Source organism: Eschrichtius robustus, chromosome 6 (genome assembly GCF_028021215.1).
Source record: "Eschrichtius robustus isolate mEscRob2 chromosome 6, mEscRob2.pri, whole genome shotgun sequence".
Classification (NCBI taxonomy): Eukaryota; Metazoa; Chordata; class Mammalia; order Artiodactyla; family Eschrichtiidae; genus Eschrichtius; species Eschrichtius robustus.
In genome coordinates, this window is record NC_090829.1 from 18,207,012 (window position 1) to 18,228,452 (window position 21,441).

At 36.7% G+C, this 21,441-nt stretch overlaps 1 protein-coding gene across 1 annotated transcript in view; it reads right to left on the reverse strand.

Annotated features, from left to right (window-relative positions):
* STAG1 (STAG1 cohesin complex component) overlaps nt 1–21,441 on the reverse strand; it is a 426,258-nt gene that overhangs the window by 56,016 nt on the left and 348,801 nt on the right. Inside the window, exons 15-16 of the mRNA XM_068545965.1 lie at nt 20,342–20,459; nt 11,234–11,337 (exon numbers count right to left, since the gene is read on the reverse strand). Of these exons, the coding sequence (XP_068402066.1) occupies nt 11,234–11,337; nt 20,342–20,459 (222 nt within the window). The remainder of the gene's footprint in view (nt 1–11,233; nt 11,338–20,341; nt 20,460–21,441) is intronic.

Consider the following 21,441-nt stretch of genomic DNA (forward strand, 5'->3'; position numbering starts at 1 on the left):
AATGTATGTGCCACATCTTCTTTATCCATTCATCTGTCGATGGTCACTTAGGTTGCTTCCATGTCCTGGCTATTGTAAATAGAGCTGCAATGAACATTTTGGTACATGACTCTTTTTGAGTTATGGTTTTCTCAGGGTATATGCCCAGTAGTGGCATTGCTCGGTCATATGGTAGTTCTATTTTTATTTTTTTAAGGAAACTCCAGACTGTTCTCCATAGTGGCTGTATCAATTTACATTCCCAGCAACAGTGCAAGAGCGTTCCCTTTTCTCCACACCGTCTCCAGCATTTATTGTTTGTAGATTTTCTGCTGATGGCAATTCTGACCAGTGTGAGGTGATACCTCATTGTAGTTTTGATTTGCACTTCTCTAATGGTTAGTGATGTTGAGCATCCTTTCATATGTTTGTTGGCAATCTGTATATCTTTTTTGGAGAGAAGTCTATTAGATATTCTGCCCATTTTTGGATTGGGTTGTTTGTTTTTTTGATATTGAGCTGCATGAGCTGCTGGTATATTTTGGAGATTAATCCTTTGTCAGTTGCTTCGTTCGCAAATATTTTCTCCCATTCTGAGGGTTGTCTTTTTGTCTTGTTTATGGTTTCCTTTGCTGTGCAATGGCTTTTAAGTTTCATTAGGTCCCATTTGTTTATTTTTGTTTTTATTTCCATTTCTCTAGGAGGTGGGTCAAAAACGATCTTCCTGTGATTTATGTCATAGAGTGTTCTGCCTATGTTTTCCTCCAAGAGTTTTATAGTGTCTGGCCTTACACTTAGGTCTTTAATCTATTTTGAGTTTATTTTTGTGTGTGGTGTTAGGAAGTGTTCTAATTTCATTCTTTTACATGTAGCTGTCCAGTTTTCTCAGCACCACTTACTGAAGAGGCTGTCTTTTCTCCATTGTATATTCTTTCCTCCTTTACCAAAAATAAAGTGACCATATGTGCATGGGTTTATCTCTGGGCTTTCTATCCTGTTCCATTGATCTATATTTCTGTTTTTGTGCCAGTACCATACTGCCTTGATTTCTGTAACTTTGTAGTATAGTCTGAAGTCCGGGAGCCTGATTATTCCAACTCCGTTTTTCTTTCTGAAGATTGCTTTGGTTATTTGGGGTCTTCTGTGTTTCCATACACATTGTGAAATTTTTGGTTCTAGTTCTGTGAAAAATGCCATTGGTAGTTTGATAGGAATTGCACTGAATCTGTAGATTGCTTTGGGTAGTATAGTCATTTTCACAATGTTGATTCTTCCAATCCAAGAACATGGTATATCTCTCCATCTGTTTGTATCATCTTAAATTTCTATCATCAGTGTCTTATAGTTTTCTGCATACAGGTCTTTTGTCTCCTTAGGTAGGTTTATTCCTAGGTATTTTATTCTTTTTGTTGCAGTGGTAAATGGGAGTGTTTCCTTAAATTCTCTTTCAGATTTTTCATCATTGCTGTATAGGAATGCAAGGGATTTCTGTGCATTAATTTTGTATCCTGCTACTTTACCAAATTCACTGATTAGCTCTAGTAGTTTTCTGGTAGCGTCTTTAGGATTCTCTATGTATAGTATCATGTCATCTGCAAACAGTGACAGCTTTACTTGTTATTTTCCGATTTGGATTCATTTTATTTCTTTCTCTTCTCTGATTGCTGTAGTTAAAACTTCCAAAACTATGTTGAATAATAGTGGTGAGAGTGGGCAACCTTGTCTTGCTCCTCATCTTAGTGGAAATGGTTTCAGTGTTTCACCATTGAGAATGATGTTGGCTGCGGGTTTGTCATATATGGCCTTTATTATGTTGAGGTAAGCTCTCTCTATGCTTACTTTCTGGGGGTTTTTTTATCATAAATGGGTGTTGAATTTTGTCAAAAGCTTTTCCTGCATCTACTGAGATGATCACATGGTTTTTATCTTTCACTTTGTTAATATGATGTATCACATTGATTGATTTGCATATATTGAAGAATCCTTGCATTCCTGGGAAAAACCCCACTTGATCATGGTGTATGATCCTTTTAATGTGCTGTTGGATTCTGTTTGCTAGTATCTTGTTGAGGATTTTTGCATCTATGTTTATCAGTGATATTGGCCTGTAGTTTTCTTTTTTTGTGCCATCTTTGTCTGGTTTTGGTATCAGGATGATGGTGGCTTCATAGAATGAGTTTGGGAGTGTTCCTCCCTCTGCTATATTTTGGAAGAGTTTGAGAAGGATAGGTGTTAGCTCTTCTCCAGATGTTTGATAGAATTTGCCTGTGAAGCCATCTGGTCCTGGGCTTTTGTTTGCTGGAAGATTTTTAATCGCAGTTTCAATTTCAGTGCTTGTGACCGGTCTGTTTATATTTTCTATTTCTTCCTGGTTCAGTCTCAGAAGGTTGTGCTTTTCTAAGCCTTTGTCCATTTCTTCCAGATTATCCATTTTATTGGCATATAGTTGCCTGTAGTAATCTCTCATGATCCTTTGTATTTCTGCAGTGTCAGTTGTTACTTCTCCTTTTTCATTTCTAATTCTATTGATTTCAGTCTTCTCCCTTTTTTTCTTGATGAGTCTGGCTAATGGTTTATCAATTTTGTTTATCTTCTCAAAGAACCAGCTTTTAGTTTTATTGATCTTTGCTATTGCTTCCTTCATTTCTTTTTCATTTATTTCTGATCTGATCCTTATGATTTCTTTCCTTCTGCTAACTTTGGGTTTTTTTGTTCTTCTTCCTCTAAATGCTTTTGGTGTAAGGTTAGATTGTTTACTTGAGATTTTTCTTGTTTCTTGAGGTAGGCTTGTATAGCTATAAACTTCCCTCTTAGAACTGCTTTTGCTGCAACCCATAGGTTTTGGGTCGTCGTGTTTTCATTGTCATTTGTTTCTAGGTATTTTTTAATTTCCTTTTTGATTTCTTCAGTGATCTCTTCGTTATTAAGTAGTGTATTTTGTAGCCTCCATGTATTTGTATTTTTTACAGATTTTTTCCTGTAATTGATATCTAGGCTCATAGCGTTGTGGTCGGAAAAGATACTTGATACGATTTCAACTTTCTTAAATTTACCAAGGCTTGATTTGTGACCCAAGATATAATCTATCCTGGAGAATGTTCCATGAGCACTTGAGCAGAAAGTGTATTCTGTTGTTTTTGGATGGAATGTCCTATAAATATCAATTAAGTCCATCTTGTTTTTTTTTTTTTTTAATTTTATTTATTTATTTATTTTTGGTTGTGTTGGGTCTTTGTTTCTGTGCGAGGGCTTTCTCTAGTTGCGACAAGCGGGGGCCACTCTTCACTGCGGTGCGCGGGCCTCTCACTATCGCGGCCTCTCTTGTTGTGGAGCACGGGCTCCAGACGCGCAGGCTCAGTAATTGTGGCTCACGGGCCTAGTTGCTCCGCGGCATGTGGGATCTTCCCGGAGCAGGCCTTGAACCCGTGTCCCCTGCATTAGCAGGTGGATTCTCAACCACTGCGCCACCAGGGAAGCCCCCGTCCATCTTGTTTAATGTATCACTTAAAGCTTGTGTTTCCTTACTTATTTTCATTTTGGATGATCTGTCCATTGGTGAAAGTGGGGTGTTAAAGTCCCCTGCTATGCTTGTGTTACTGTCGATTTCCCCTTTTATGGCTGTGAGCATTTGCCTTATGTATTGAGGTGCTCCTATGTTGGGTGCATAAATATTTACAATTGTTATATCTTCTTCGTGGATTGATCCCTTGATCAATGTATGTAGTGTCCTTCTTTGTCTCTTGTAAGAGTCTTTATTTTAAGTCTATTTTGTCTGGTATGAGAATTGCTACTCCAGCTTTCTTCTGTTTTCCATTTGCATGGAATATCTTTTTCCATGCCCTCACTTTCAGTCTGTATGTGTCCCTAGGTCTGAAGAGGGTCTCTTGTAGACAGCATATATACGGGTCTTGTTTTTGTATCCATTCAGCCAGTCGATGTTTTTTGTTTGGAGCATTTAATCCATTTACATTTAAGGTAATTATTGATATGTATGTTCCTATTATCATTTTCTTAATTGTTTTGGGTTTGTTATTGTAGGTCTTTTCCTTCTCTTGTGTTTCCTGCCTAGAGGAGTTCCTTTAGCATTTGCTGTAAAGCTGGTTTGGTGGTGCTGAATTCTCTTAGCTTTTGCTTGTCTGTAAAGGTGTTAATTTCTCCGTGGAATCTGAATAAGATCCTTGCTGGGTAGAGTAATTTTGGTTGTAGGTTCTTCCCTTTCATCACTTTAAATATGTCCTGCCACTCCCTTCTGGCTTGCAGAGTTTCTGCTGAAAGATCAGCTGTTAACCTTATGGGGATTCCCTTGTATGTTATTTGTTGCTTTTCCCTTGCTGCTTTTAATATTTTTTCTTTGTATTTAATTTTTGACAGTTTGATTAATATGCATCTTGGCGTGTTCCTCCTTGGATTTATCCTGTATGGGACTCTCTGTGCTTCCTGGACTTGATTAACTATTTCCTTTCCAATATTAGGGAAGTTTTCAACTATAATCTCTTCAAATATTTTCTCAGTCCCTTTCTTTTTCTCTTCTTCTTCTGGGACCCCTATAATTCGAATGTTGGTACATTTAATGTTGCCCCACAGGTCTCTGAGACTGTCCTCAATTCTTTTCATTCTTTTTTCTTTATTCTGCTCTGCAGTAGTTATTTCCACCGTTTTATCTTCCAGGTCACTTATCCGTTCTTCTGCCTCAGTTATTCTGCTATTGAGCCCTTCTAGAGAATTTTTAATTTCATTTACTGTGTTGTTCATCACTGTTTGTTTGCTCTTTAGTTCTTCTAGGTCCTTGTTAAACGTTTCTTGTATTTTTCCATTCTATTTCCAAGATTTTGGATCATCTTTACTATCATTTCTCTGAATTCTTTTTCAGGTAAACTGCCTATTTCCTCTTCATTTGTTTGGTCTGTGGGTTTTTACCTTGTTCCTTCATCTGCTGTGTGTTTCTCTGTCTTCTCATTTTGCTTAACTTACTGTGTTTGGGGTGTCCTTTTCGCAGGCTGCAGGTTCGTAGTTCCCGTTGTTTTGGTGTCTGCCCCCAGTGGCTAAGGTTGGTTCAGTGGGTTGTGTAGGCTTCCTGGTGGAGGGGACTAGTGCCTGTGTTCTGATGGATGAGGCTGGATCTTGTCTTTGTGGTGGGCAGGACCGCGTCTGGTGGTGTGTTTTGGGGTGTCTGTGACCCTATTATGATTTTAGGCAGCCTCTCTGCTAATGGGTGCGGTTGTGTTTCTGTCCTGCTAGTTGTTTGGCATAGGGAGTCCAGCACTGTAGCTTGCTGGTCATTGAGTGGAGCCAGGTCTTAGCGTTGAGATGGACATCTCTGGGAGAGCTTTCGCTGTTCGATATTATGTGGAGCTGGGAGGTCTCTGGTGGACCAATGTCCTGTACTCGGCTCTCCAACCTTAGAGGCACAGGCCTGACACCTGGCTGGAGTACCAAGACCCTGTCAGTCACACGGAAAAAGAGAAAAAGGAAAAAAATATATATATTATTGCTCCCAAAGTCCACCGCCTGAATTTTGGGCTGATCTGTTGTCTATTCAGGTATTCCACAGTTGCAGGGTACATCAAGTTGACTGTGGAGATTTAATCCACTGCTCCTGAGGCTGCTGGGAGAGATTTCCCTTTCTCTTCTTTGTTTGAACAGCTCCTGGGGTTCAGCTTTGGATTTGGCCCTGCCTCTGTGTGTAGGTCTCCTGAGGGCATCTGTTTTTCGCTCAGACAGGGTTGGGTTAAAGTAGCAGCTGATAGGGGGCTCTGGCTCACTCAGGCCAGTTGGAGGGAGGGGTACGGAATGTGGGGCGAGCCTGCGGCATCAGAGGCCAGCATGATGTTGCAACAGCCTGAAGCGCGCCGTGTCTTCTCCCGGGGAAGTTGTCCCTGGATCACAGGACCCTGGCAGTGGCGGCCTGCACAGGCTCTCGGGAGGGGAGGTGTCGATAGTGACCTGCGCTTGCACACAGGCTTCTTGCTGGCTGCAGCAGCAGCCTTAGCGTTTCATACCTGTCTGTGGTGTCCACGCTGACAGCCGCGGCTTGCGCCCATCTCTGGAGCTGGTTTAGGAGGTGCTGTGAATCCCCTCTCCTTGTGCACCCCGAAACAATGGTCTTCTGTAGCATTTTAAGGCAAGTTCTTTGTATATCATTTCACTCCTAATATTTAATTATGTCTCTAACAGATGAAGATGCAAGAATAATTAAGCTTTACATCTCCAACAAAATTAAACAATAATTCCTTATTATCATTTCATACCCAGTCTTTAGTTTTCTCAGTCTCTACTTTTTGGAGTCTTTCCTATATTCGTATTTAATGTAATGTTTAATATGGTTAAATTTATGTCAGCCATTGGGCTATTTGTTATCTATATATCTTACGTCTTTTTTTCTCCCCTCTCTTCGTCCTTTACTGCCTTCTTTGCAGTTAAACATTTTTTAGTGTGCTATTACAATTTATCTGTTGGTTTCATTTTCCTTTTTTAGGTATGAATAGTTACTCTAGGGATTACAATATACTTCTTCAACTTATTACAACTAACTTCAGATTAATAATGTATTAATTATAGCAAAATACAGCAATTTTACTCCAAGAGAGTTCTACTTCCTTTACCCTTCTTTGTGTCATTCTCATATATCTATATATATTATAATCTTAACACTACAGTGCTATAATTGTTGCTTTAAATAATCTCATGTCTCTTTAAAAATTAAAAAAACTATAATATACACAGCCTTTTATATCCACCCACATATTTACCATTTCTGGTACTCTCTATTTCCTCCTGTGGATTAGAGTTTCCATTCTTTACAGCTGGAAGGACTTCTTTTAGTATTTCTTCTAAGGCAGGTCTTCTAACATGTCTCTCAATCTCTGTTTATATGGGAATGTTTTTATTTCACTTTCATACTTGAAAGATAATTTTACTGGATTTAGAATTCTTGGTTGGCAATTTTGTTGTCTTTCGGTGATTGCCATTCTACTGTCTTCTGGCCTTAACTACTTCTGATAAGTCAACTGCTAATCTATTGCTGTTGTCCTCCACATGAGTTATTTTTTTTCTTGCAGCTTTCAAGATTTTATGTCTTTAGCTTTTAACAGTGTGACTACCCTGTGTCTAGAGGTAGATATTTTGTGTTTATAGTATTTGGGTTTTGTTAAATTTCTTGGATCTGTGGATTAACATTTCTCATCAAATTTGGGAAGTTTCTGGCAATTCTTAAAATGTTTTTCCTTCCTGTTTCTTTCTCTCACTCCTTTCTTTGTAGCACTCCACTACACAAATTTGGTGACTTGATGTTGTTTCACACATTTCTTAGGCTCTGTTCATTTCTCTTCATCTTTTTTCCTGTTTTTTTCAGAATGAATAATTTCTATTAATCTTTCATGTCCACTGTTTCTTCTGTCATCTCACATCTGTTGAGCTTATCTAATAAATTTTAAATTTTTGTTACTGTACTTTTCAACTCATGAATTTCCATTTGAAAAATTGGAATTACTGAGATTCCTTATTTGTTGTTATCATCTTTTCCTGGAATTCTCTGAACATATTTTCCTATAATTCTTTGAACATATTTATAAAAAAGGGCTCTGAAGTATTTGCTAAACCCAACAATTGTGCCTACTGAGAAACCATTTCTACTGTCTACTTTTTTCCCCTGAGTATGGTCACACTTTACTGTGTTTTTGTTTTTTGCATGGTTTCAATTTTTCTGGAAAAGTGGACATTTTTGGATGATATACTGTAATAACTATGTATTTAAAAATTATTTTTCTAAGTGTCATTTTAACAAATTAATCTTTAACTTAAACTGTGTAATTTGTCTCTCCCATGATGTGTGGCTTCTGTTGGGAATTTTTATTCTTATTTTTGTTTTTCAGCCTGTCTTCCTGGGAGTCTCCTCTGTGTTTCAATAGATCACTAGTCAGCCAATGATTTGGGTAGAGGTGGTGCTGAAATGCTCCAAATTTACAGGGCTCCTAGTCTCTGAGACCTGATCTGTTTGTGGGATAGAGAGCACATTCAAACTTCAGCCACTGTGTAAGTTTGCTTGACTTTTATTTTCCACTGGGTTCTCTCAGGTTTCCCAGTCAGCCAGGGATGTATGAAGAGTTTATTAATCCTTTTATGGCTTTCTCATTTCTAGCATTTTTTTGTTAGATTCTTGGCTGGTTCACTATTCTTACCAACTTGCAGACACAATCTCTGAATATCACAGGTACAGGTTTTCCTTATTTGTTTCTGCCATTTCTAGTTGACAAAGCTGTGGACTTTTCCCATTTGTCCCATATTGAGTCTGCTTCCTTTGACAGCAAAGTTGCTGGTTTTTACATACGGTGCCACTCTGGTAAAATTACAGATGTCACCAATCAAGCTTGTGGGTTCTGTGTATACTGTAACCCTAGGCAGGAAGGCTGTAGACTCCTACAGCTTTAACCTGAAGCTTCAGCAGTTTTTCAAGAATACAAGCACACCTCATTATTATGCTTTGCAGATATTGCTTTTTTGAAGAAAACAAATTGGAACTTTGTGACAACCTGTGTTGAGCAAGTCTATTGATACCATTTTCCCAACAGCATTTGCTCATTTTGTGTTTGTGTGTCTGTTTCTGTGCCACATTTTGGTAATTCTTGCAATATTTCAAACTTTTTCATCATTATTATTATACCTGTTATGGTGATCTGTGATCAATGATCTTTGATGTTACCATTTAATTGTTCTGGGGTGCCAGAAACTACACCCATATAAAATGGGGAACTTACTTGATAAGTGTTGTGTCTCACTGCTCCACCAACTAGCTGTTCCCCCATCTTTTCCCCCTCCTCAGGCTTCCCTATTTCCTGAGACTCAACAGTATTGAAATCAGGCCAATTAACAACCTTACTAACCCCTAATAAGCCTCTAAGTGTTCAGGTGAAAAGAAGAGCCACACATCTCTTGCTTTAAATCAAAAGCTAGACATGATTAAGCTCGGTGGGGAAGGCATGTTGAAAGCTGAGACAGGCCAAAAGCTAGGCCTCCTGAGTCAAACAGTTAGCCAACTTGTGAATGCAAAGGAAAAGTTCATGAAAGAAATTAAAAGTGCTACTCCAGTGAATACATGAATGATAAGAAAGTAAAACAGCCTTATTGCGGATATGGAAGAAGCTTTAGTGATCTGGATAGAAGATTGAACCAGCCACAACATTCCATTAAGCCAAAGCCTAATCCACAGCAAGGCCCTCACTCTCTTAAATTCTATGAAAGCTGAGAGAAGTGACGAAGCTGCAAAAGAAAAGGCTGAATCTAGTTCATGAGATTTAAGAAAAGAAGCCATCTCTATAACATGAGTTCAAGGTGAGGCAGCAACTGCTGATGTAGAAGTTTCAGCAAGTTAACCAGAAGATCTAGCTAAGATAATTAATAAAGGTGGCTACACTAAAGATTTGCAGTATAGACAAAACAGCATTATATTAAAAGAAGATGCCACGTAGGATTTTCATAGCTATACAGTTGGTGACTTTAAGTTGAAGCCAATGCTCATTCGCTATTCTGAAAGTCCTAGGGCCCTTAGAAATATGCTCAATCTACTCTGCCTGTTCTCTATCAGTGGAACAACAAAGTCTGGGTGACAGCACATCTGTTTACAACATGGTTTAGTGAATATTTTAAGCCCACTGTTGAGACCTACTGCCCAAAGAAAAGATTCCTTTCAAAACATGACTGCTCACTGACAAGGCATCTGGTCACCCAAGAGCTCTGATGGAGATGCACCATGAGAATAATGTTTTCATGCCTCCTAACACAATATCCATTTTGCAGCCCATGGATCAAGGAATAATTCTGACTTTCAAGTTTCATTAGTAAAGAAAGAGATCTTGTAAGGCTATAGCTGCCATGGATAGTGATTCCTTTGATGGATCTGTGCAAAGTCCATTGAAAACTTTCTGGAAAGGATTCAGCGTCCTAGACGACACTAAGAATATTCATGATTCAAGGGGAAGAGGTCAAAATATCAACACTAACAGGAATTTGGAAGAAGTTGATTCCAATCCTCATGAATGACTTTGAGGGGTTCAAGATTTCAGCGGAGGAAGGAACTGCAGATGTGGTGAAAACAGCAAGAGAACTAGAATTCAAAGCAGAGACTGAATATGTGATAAACCTCATGATAAAAACTTTAACAGATGAGGAGTTGCTTCTTATGGATGAGCAAAGAAGATGGTTTGTAGAGATGTAATCTACTCATGGTGAAAATGCTGTGATGATTGTTGAAATGACAACAAAGGATTTAGAATATTACATGAACTTAGTTGATAAAGCAGTGGCAGGGTTTGAGAGGTCTGACTCCAATTTTGAAAGAAGTTCTACTGTGGGTCAAATGCTATCAAACAGCATTGCATGCTATATAGAAATTGTTTGTGAAAGGAAAACTCCATCAATGAGGTAAACCTCATTTTTGTCTTATTTTAAGAAACTGCCACCAGCAAAAAGATTGCAACTCGCTAAAGGCTAGATAACAGCATTTTTTTAGCAATACACTAGTTTTAAATTTAGGTATGTACATTGCTTTTCTAGGCATAAAGCATTGCGCACTTAATAGACTATTGTATAGTGTAAACACAACTTTTTATGCATCAAAAAACCAAAAAATTCATGTGACTAGCTTTACTGCGGTATTTGCTTTATTATAGTGGTCTGGAACTGAACCTACAATATCTCCAAGATATGCCCATAAATGTTTCTCAATTTGTTGTTTTATCTTTGGTTAATTTCCAGAGCCCTGATATGGGTTTTGACAATTTTTCCAGTTTTACACTTTTTTTTTTTTTGGCAGAGAGGAATTGCCTACCTCTTCACACTACTGGAGCCAGTCTTTCCATCATGATTATCTCAGTTCATCTTGAATAGCAATAACACCTGCATTATTAGCCCCATACTATAGGTAAGGAAATTAACAAAGAAAATAATCAACTGTCCAAAGATTACATAGATGTTAAGTGGAAGAGCTTCCAAAACTAGGCAGTTTGCCTTCAGAGCCTTTCTGTACCTTTAACAAATATGAATGTGAAAATTCATAAGATCCTAGACTAGAAGCAGGCACAGGTGCTATAGAAGCATGGATGCAAAGAATCTATTTTGGAACCTGAGTAGACAGAATGTAAGATGAACTACCACAGCATATATCATTTACAAAAAATATTCAAATATTTAAGACAGTTAATTACATTAAAAGCTTTCTTTTTCTTTTTCTTTTTTTTTGTAGATTTCTAATATAACTTACTCTCTTGCCGGTACCCCTTCCCACTGGAGGATGTGCCTCAGCAGCTTGACGAATCGTACAAACCATTAGCTCTATAAGAGCACTCTCCTGACGGTCAGACATTGCTAAAGTGAAACAAAACACATTAGTATGAGTAGATAGTTTTACAATAGCCATGTATCAAAAATGAGCACAATTATAAAAAACTGTAGTCTATTACTTAAAGACTAAAGTTCTATTCTTTGTCTTTTTTCTTGTTTTAAGAATAATATGTGCTTGTCGTAAGTCAAACAAGAAAGAGATATACAAAGTAAAAAAGACAATAAACTCTGGTTTCTTCTAATACTTAGTCTCTTGTAATATACTTCTGAATTAGGCAATGCCAAAATTTTCCTTCTATATCACTTCAAAGCTCATATATCTTTTTTTTTTTAGCAAAAAACAAACATGCTATATGTTTTTAAAAAATTAACAATAGATTTTGAATATCTTTCAAGTCACATGACATGTACAAATAATTATGTTAAATAATTACAAGTTATTACATAATTTGTGTTCCACAATTTATTCATCCTTCTATTAACATGCAAATTTTCCCCAAATTTGTCACGTTTATAAACAATGCAGTAATACATATCATAAGTACACATATATTTATATAACTGATACTTTTATTTCTGAAGAATACATTTCAAGAGGGGGAGCAATGACTCAAAGGTTAAAATCTTGGTACTGACAAATCAAAAAGGTTACTTACTGCAATCCACACCTCCAACTGCAATGATGAGAATGTTTGGTTCCTCACATCCCTGCCAGCACTGGATGTTATAAAGTCCCTTTAATGTTTGCCAATCCAATGATTGAAAATGGTATGTTATTTTGCTCCTGCCTAACTACTAATTAGTGGAGTGTATTTTCTTGTTTATTAGTTTAAAATTTATTTGGAGATTTTTAATGTTTATTCTCTGCTAATTTTTCCATTGTTATTCACCTTTCTTGGATTCTTTATTTTTTATTTATTTTTGACTGCATTGGGTCTTTGTTGCTGTGTGTGGGCTTTCTCTAGTTGCGGCAAGTGGGGGCTACTCTTCGTTGCAGTGCGCGGGCTTCTCACTGCAGTGGCTTCTCTTGTTGCGGAGCACGGGCTCTAGGCGCACGGGCTTCAATAGTTGTGGCATGCAGGCTCAGTAGTTGTGGCTCATGGGCTCTAGAGCGCAGGCTCAGTAGTTGTGGTGCACGGGCTCTAGAGCGCAGGCTCAGTAGTTGTGGCGCATGGGCTTAGTTGCTCTGCGGCATGTGGGATCTTCCCGGACCAGGGATTGAACCCGTGTCTCCTGCACTGGCAGGCGGATTCTTAACCACTGCATCACCAGGGAAGTCCCTAACTTTGTCTTAAATGATGCAAATATTTTCTCCCAGTTTGTTCTTTTGTTTTTAGACTCCTCATGGTATCTTCTGCCAGAAATTATTAACTTTTACAAAGTCATATCTGTACTTGTTTTTTTTATGGCTTTCAGATTTCTCTCTTCTTTCCAGTTTTTTTGAGATAACTGACATACAATACAATATAGGTTTAAGTTGTACAGCGTAATGATTTAACTTATATATATCGTGACATGATTATCCCAGTAAACTTAGTTAACATCTATCATCTCATACTGATAAAAAAAAAAAGGCTTCTGGGTTTCTTGTATTGCTTTCAAAGATCTCCTTTCTCCTAGAGATTATAGATATATATTTTCTTTTCTGTCTCCATCTGTTGCTTGCTTTTACATCTTTAATCTGTCTGAAATTTATTTCTGCCGATAGTATCAAGTATGGGTCTGTTTATTCCCACCAGATGAGCAGCCAATTATGCCTCTACCATTATTAAATAAAACCAGCTTTCCCTGGTTTATTTGAAATGTCACCTTTAAACATGTTTTAGGTGCTTATATATACTTAGATCTATTTCTGGATTCTTTATTTAGTTTCACTAATCTATTTTTCTATTACAAGGACACACTGTTTTGATTATAACAGCTTTATAATGTTATAATATACCTTAATGTGTAACTTAATTCAACTAATTGGAATATTTAGTTGAACAAATTTCCCTTATCTAGTCCTTTTCCTAAAAAATTTCTAATTTCTATAAAGCTAGTAGCAAACAATTAAGTATTTTCTATGTGTAAGGCATGGTTATAAGTGATTTATGCATATTTACTTGTTTTATCCTCAAAACAATTCCAAGAGATAGGAATTAATATCCTCACACTTTGCAGATTGGGAAAATGAGCCACAGAGATGTTAAATAACTTTTCAAAGCACTCAGTAGTAGAGCCAAGATATGAACCCAGGTAGTCTGACTCCAAGGTCTATATGCTCTTAAGCACTATGCTATACCACCTTTTAAAAATAAGCTTGAAATTCTACATAAACTCTTATTTTAAAATTTTTATTAGAGTATAGTTGATTTGCAACGTTGTGTTAGTTTCAGGTGTACAGCAAAGTGAATCTGTTATACATATACATATATGCACTCTTTTTTAGATTCTTTTCCCATATAGGCCATTACAGAGTACTGAGTAGAGTTCCCTGTGCTATACAGTAGGTCCTTATTAGTTATCTATTTTATATATAGTAGAGTGTATATGTCAATCCCAATCTTCCAATTTATCCCTCCCCCACCCACCCCCCTGGTAACCATAAGTTTGTTTTCTACGTCTGTGACTCTTTTTCTGTTTTGTAGATAAGTTCATTTGTACCCTTTTTTTTAGATTCCACATATAAGCAATATCATATGATATTTGTCTTTCTCTGTCTGACTTACTTCACTCAGTCTACGTAATAAACTTTTTTTTTTTAAATAAATTTATTTATTTATTTTCTTTTTGGCTGCGTTAGGTCTTCGTTGCTGCGCGCGGGCTTTCTCTAGTTGCGGCAAGCGGGGGCTACTCTTCGTTGTGGTGCGTGGGCTTCTCGTTGCGGAGTGTGGGCTCTAGGTGCACAGGCTTCAGTCGCTGTGGCACGCAGGCTCAGTAGTTGTGGCTCAAGGGCTCTAGAGAGCAGGCTTAGTAGTTGTGGCACACGGGCTTAGTTGCTCCGCGGCATGTGGGATCTTCCTGGACCAGGGCTCGAACCCGTGTCCCCTGCATTGGCAGGTGGATTCTTAACCACTGTGCCACCAGGGAAGTCCCAGTCTATATAAACTTTAAAATCATTTTGCTTAGTTCCTTCTCTCACCTCCCAGAACTCTCTCAAACCTACTGGAATTTGAACTGGTATTTTTAAGAAAATTATACATTACACTGGGAAGAACTGACATTTTAATAATCTTTTCAGCCAGGAACATGATATAGCTCCTCATTTATATCTTATTTGACATTATTTAATGAAACATTATGATTTTCTTCACACTGATTCTGTACTTTTCTTGTTGAATTCATTCCTATGTATTTTTAAAGATACATTTTTGAGACTAATTTGAATAGTTTAATTTTATCTTTCTGTCTCCCTCCCTCCTTCCTCTCTGTTCTTTTCTCTGTATACTTACTTATGTTAAAGACCAATTAAAAAAAAAAAGACCAATAGATGTGGGGATTATAGAGACAGAACTAGGCATAAATTAAAAGAAAAAAAATATTAAGCTTTAGAAATTGAGAAGTTTGTACTGATTATTTGAAAATAAACTGGGACAACAGCAATGAAAAGGCAAACAAAGGCATAACATCTTATCCCTTATTCTGTACCAAAATCATCCTGAACAGGAATATGTATGTACATCTTAATTCAATCATTTTTGGTTTCACATATTAATTGTGATAGGAAAAGCACACGAACTTTAGCTTGTCTTAGGAAAACCACAAGAAACAGTTTAAGCTTTCCATTTATACTCCCTGATCCAATAAAACAATCAAGTTTCTATTTTATGAATCTAGAATTTCATATTTTTTTCAATTTGGCTAGGGATAGAGGAATGACAAGATTGTCTATGAACTAAATGCATTTTCTATTATTTATGAAAAAAAATCTAGTTCTATGGAAAGTGAGGAGAGAAAAACTTACATAGTGTAGAAACATTCCACTATTATACACTAAAATCCATACATCAGTGTTGAAGAAAAACTCAACCTTATACAGTGTCCAATGCCATCAATTTTATTAGTTTATAATTTGAAACCATCCATTCAGATATGGTAAACTCAAAACATTTGAAATTTAACTGAAATCTCTTTGGGGATAAAACAGCAAAACCAAATAATAAAACTGAAAACAAAGCAAGCTTTAAGCCACAGACAAGAGCCAAACAGCCACAATGATAGAAAGGAAAGGGTGGCTGTTCGCATTATGAATTACCAAATACCTACACAACTTTCTAAGTCTTCAGAAACCTCTTTACACATCATCTCCATTTTCTCATTATTGATTTTAGTCTTATCACCCTGAACTCTGGCTTTTCTCCTTAATATCACTGAAAAGAAACACTAAAAAGTCACCAACAACCTAAATCTTCACTTAAAGCTGATGGTCTTTGCATAGTCCTTTTTCTCCTCTGCAATACGTGATATTATTAACCATAGCTCTCTTGAACACCCTCTTTACTGGGCCTTCTATAGCGTACAATGAACTCTTACTATCCTTTTTATATAGCTTGCTCTCACTTTTTCTTGCTCTTCCTGCTTTTGTCCCCTTCCTATCCACAATCTTTAGAACTCACCATGGGCTTTTTCTTTCTATAATCTATTTTCATCTTTTACATTTTTATCATATCCCATAGAGACCACTCGAAACCATGTTGACAAAAAGCACTTTTTTTTTAATATGAATTTGATCACATCCCTCCCCTGTTTAAAATCCTTCAGTGGCTCCCTATTACACTTAGAATGAACTAAATAAATCCACTTATGGACTTAAATGTTCTACATCATCAGGGCTCTGCCTCTATCTCATCTAGTGCCACTGGCCCACTGTGCTCAAGCTACTGCAGCTCCGGGAATATAACAATATCATTCATGCTTCAGATACTCTGCAATTGCTATTTCCTCTATCTAGGCAGCTCTTTTTTGACACTTCCCATGGCTAGCCCCCATATCCTTTAGATTCTTGGCTCACGGGTGGCCTCTTTAGAGAGAGATCTTCCTTTTGGGATTCAATCTAAAGATGGACCCCTTCTTACTGTTATTATCCATCACAGATACTTATTAACTTTTGAAATTATTCTGACCACTTAGTTTTTGGTCTGCCTTCCCCACTTGAATGTAAGTTCCATATGGGCAGTGAGCTGACCTTGTTTAAGATTGCACCCTCAGTGCTTCGTATAACAGCACATAGAAGGTGGTCAATAAATATTTTAAAATTATAAGTGAATTAACGATTTCCTACTTGAAGAATTCCACTGTACACATTACTTCACCCATCAACTGGATCACAGAATTCTAGCATTAGAAATGATCACAGGGCTTCCCTGGTGGTGCAGTGGTTAAGAATCTGCCTGCCAATGCAGGGGACACGGGTTCGAACCCTGGTCCGGGAAGATTCCACATGCCGCACAGCAACTAAGCCCATGTGCCACAACTACTGAGCCTGCGCTCTAGAGCCCGCGAGCCACAACTACTGAGCCCACGTGCCACAACTACCGAAGCCCACATGCCTAGAGCCCATGCTTTGCAACAAGAGAAGCCACAGTCATGAGAAGCCCGTGCACTGCAATGATGAGTAGCCCCTGCTCGCCGCAACTAGAGAAAGCCCGTGCGCAGCAACGAAGACCTAACACAGCCAAAGATAAATAAATAAAAATAAATATATTTAAAAAATAGAAATCATTAGCTTTCATTGCAAGCTATCAAATGTTTCAAAAACTGTTTAAAAAAAAAAAAAAGAAATGATCACAGAAGTTTATCTAATCAAAGAGCCTTTTTTATAAATGAAGAAGCTAAGACCCAGAGAAGTTAAATGACTTAGTTACGGCCCTGTTTTTGCCTGATTACTTGTTAACCAGACCTTCACATTACACTAAAAATTTATCCAGCAATTTGATTTTGCTGTAGAATACACATACACCCCCAAAATACCCTGTCCCTTAAAAACACTGCAAGGCAGTCTTACAGCAGCTGTGATTTATTTATTATTATTATTCTTTTCCATCATGGTTTATTACAGGATATTGAATATAGTTCCCTGTGCTACACAATAGGACCTTGTTGTTTATCCATTCTATATATAATAGTTTGCATCTACTAGTCCCAAACTCCCAATCCAACCCCCTCCCCCGGCCAGCAACCACAAGTCTATTCTTTATGTCTGTGAGTCCATTTCTGTTTCGTAGATAAGTTCATGTGTGTCATATTTTAGATTCCACATATAATATCATATGGTATTTGTTTTTCTCTTTCTGACTTACTTCGCTTAGTATAATAATCTTTAGGTCCATCCATGTAGCTGCGAATGGCATTAAGTCATTCTTTTTTATGGCTGGGTGGTACACTGCATGTATGTACCACATCTTTTTTATCCATTCATCTGTTAATGGACATTTAGGTTGTTTCCATGTCTTGGCTACTGTAAATAGTGCTGCTGTGAACACAGGGGTGCATGTATCTTTTTGAGTGATAGTTTTGTTCTGATATATAGCAGTTGTGATTTAAATTGCTATTGGTAGTCTTTGACAATGTGTCTGTTTTCCCAAATTTTAGTCCTATATTTGCAACTGCTAACTAGACTTTCATCCACTGGAATATCTATCACACTTCACTTACGTAAAGTATAACTTAATTTCTAATTAGTCTTAAGGAAATAAGTAAATCACTAATGGCATTTTGTTATCATAAAATATAGCAAAATAGTAGCTCAGAATATTGATTTGGATACCATTCCATACCAGAGCTTATATGTGGCACAGCAAACATATGGACAAATGTATGAAAAAAAGTTGAATCATGATTTCAAAACAGTCCTGGACTTGTTACACACAAATTCTCCAGCCTTGCCTTCCCAGATTCAATCATACCCTAAAACTGTGGTTGACTTAAAATTTTTTCCCCATTTTACAACTCACTTTTCTAGCTAAAATCAAACCAACCAAACCAAGCCAAACCAAACGAAACCAAACCTAACCAATCTCTTGACTGAAAGTTAAACCCAATGTCAACTAAATTTAAACCACAAAGAAAACCTAATAATACATAGTTATTTTAAGAAGGCAGATCCATCTAGAACATCTTGATGACTGACGGACAGAGTAATTACTATTTTCTGACTGACACATCTTATTTAAATGAGAGTAAAAAGTTAACAATACCAAATCATAGCACCTTGGCTCTTCTTCCCTTAATTTATTAAGTCCCCTGCTTCCCTTCTCCTTGGAAATAACCGTATAGAGCATACGTGACAAAAAGAAAAATGGCCTGGAATCATAAATAAGAAGCTCTAACCTACTCTGACAATTTGCTGATTCTATGGCCACAAGCAAGGAAGGAAAATGGATGAAATGTACTATTAAATACTATGCCAAGCGTTTTGCTCAAGTGTTGACTGGGCTGTAGTGATTAGAAAGGAAATTGATTTTGCTAGAGAAAATATTAAGATTAGTTACAAATAGATTTATGAAGTCAGTGAACTTAGCAGGAACATGTATGAGCAAAATAAAGACAATGTAGAATGTATGTTCATGTTCCTCTGATTACTTCAAAAGTGAAAGGAATCCAGAGTACAGTTGAGAGTTTGACCTAGTGAGCAGAAGGTCCTGTCAACTTAATAAGAGACCCGTCTTCTTACCAAAGATATGGAGGGAAAAAAAGCACATGCAAATATAGTAAATAATAATCAAAGGTGGAGTCAAATATACTATAATAAATTCTACCTTGAAAGAAGGTCTGGGAAATTTTGGGGAAGGATTTGTGTTACAGATTAAGAATGAGGGGGAAAAAAAAAAAAAAAAAAAAGAATGAGGTTGCGAGGCAAATACCTTGAATTTAAAAGAAGCAATTTCAGGCAGTTTACTGGAGTGTATTTGGGTATGATGCATAGCTATTGTTTCTCTCACTGAATTTTGTCAAAGCCAGAGCAGATAATACCAATTAGCATCACTGCTTGGAAAGAACACTGGGGGATGGTCACTATACTGTTTAGGTAATCTACTGCAGGTGATGGCTCATTCTGCTCTTATATCCCAGAGGGTTGAACTACATAGAAAAGCAGGGGAAACAGAAGAGGGAATCAATAGTATACTATTTCATTTAATTCTCACAACAACTATATAAGGTAAATAAGAAAAAGAATCCCTATATTATAAAGAAAAGGAAGCTAAGGAGCAGAAAAAATGAGGACATAAGTCACAAAGGACAGAGTTAGAAATCTGAATCTGTTTCTTTTGATTCTGAAGTCCATGTTTAGTTCATTACAAGCCTCACTTACATCAAGGTATCATCTACATTTTAGGACTTTGTATGGATTAAATGAAATAGTAGTTCTTTAAACTACTGTTGTGGGCTAGACTGAAAAACAAGCTATACAGAGGAAAAAGCATTGCTAGTTTTAAGGAGCTAATATTCATATAAGCTTTTAGAATATAAATGGTTTATTAAGTATACATATCCATTTTGCTGTTCATGTTATTACACAAAGTGTAATATAAGATGCATACTTCGGAAATTATCAACATAGCAGTTATTTCTCCCTATTTCTTGAATAGCTAGGTAAGTGACTTTATTTTTGATTTCTTTATTTTAATTTTTAAAAAGATATAACAAAAGAGGGGATGATTGTGGTCTAATTAAATCATTGTATGTGAAAGGTTAAGTACACATATATAGCAAAAAGATTCTGCATGTGCCTTTTTTTTTTTTACATTAAGTATGTCAGTACTTTGTGTCTCAAATCAGCATAAAGAAAACTTTTTTGAATGCTACATGACATTTATAGGATTTAAAAAACTTGTGTGGCATGAATGGTAGTAGTCCTAATACAGAAATATGTTATACACTATTGAGACATCCTTGCTTGTTACAGGAAACAAACTGTTCTTTTTGCAAAAAAAGACACACAGTACGCTTGCATATACTCATTTGTAAGAAGTGATCTATACAGGGTGGTATAATAATTAATGCAAACCCAAAATAATATGTAAATCAACTTATCGAAATACTATACCTTCCTCTCCTTGAACAGGTTCTTCTAATAACAATTCTGTCATACATTCCCAGTCTTTCAACAGTTCTTGAGAGCTCTCCCACAAACTGTCCACCAAGTAGGCAGCATGTTCGTGTAACTAAAAATAACAAATCAAATGTGACTGAAGAACATTTAATGAAGAAATCAGTAATAATATATTGAGTTATTAAGCCATTTTCTTCATAATTAAAACTGCTTGGTCACAATGTTTCCAAGAGCCACTTACAGAACTATATATATATATATATATATATATATATATATATATATATATATATACACACATACATACATACATACACACATATTTGTATTCCACTGTTGATAATGGGGATGCAATATATAGACTTAATCATTTTAAAATAGTAGTAAGGTTAAGAATCTCCTAGTTCAATGACATCATATATAGATGAAGAAACTGAGAGTACAGCTAGTTAACAATTTTCCTGAAGCTATAAGCTGGATTTAGGGTACTTTTCATTACTCTTTATTTGTCTCTCTCTACAATGATCTTTTTTTTTTTTTAAAGAAAATCAATTACTTCCTCTCAGAATTCCATTTGACACTTCGGTACCAGCCTTACTTACTTTTTATCTCTGTTATTTGGTTAAGGTCAAAATGTAAGTTACTCCATCTCTCTGTTTTTCCACTCTCATTTCCACTTAACTCAATGAATTCCACATCTCACCTCACCTCCACTTTTTGCTGCTCATTACTCTTGACAATTTTCTTTGGAACCCATGTTCCCACAGTAAACAACACTCTCAAGTTCCTCAACAAACATTTCACATGGAACGCTTTACCACCTGTCAGTCATTGAACTGTGAAGAATATTAATTACTTCAGTAAAGTTCTTTAGAAAAGGTAAGTAGAAGTGTTGGCCATGTTCTGGTTTCTGCTACTTACAATTAACTTCTCTACCCTTGCATAAAAGTTCTACCACCTCTGAGTCTCATGACAACCAGCTAAACCACTTTTCAAACTTTACATTGCAACCCGTTCACTGGCTGTTAAAATAATTTAATGTATTGAGACCAACGTTTCAAAGAAGTGAAACACAGTAAAAATGAGTGTATAGC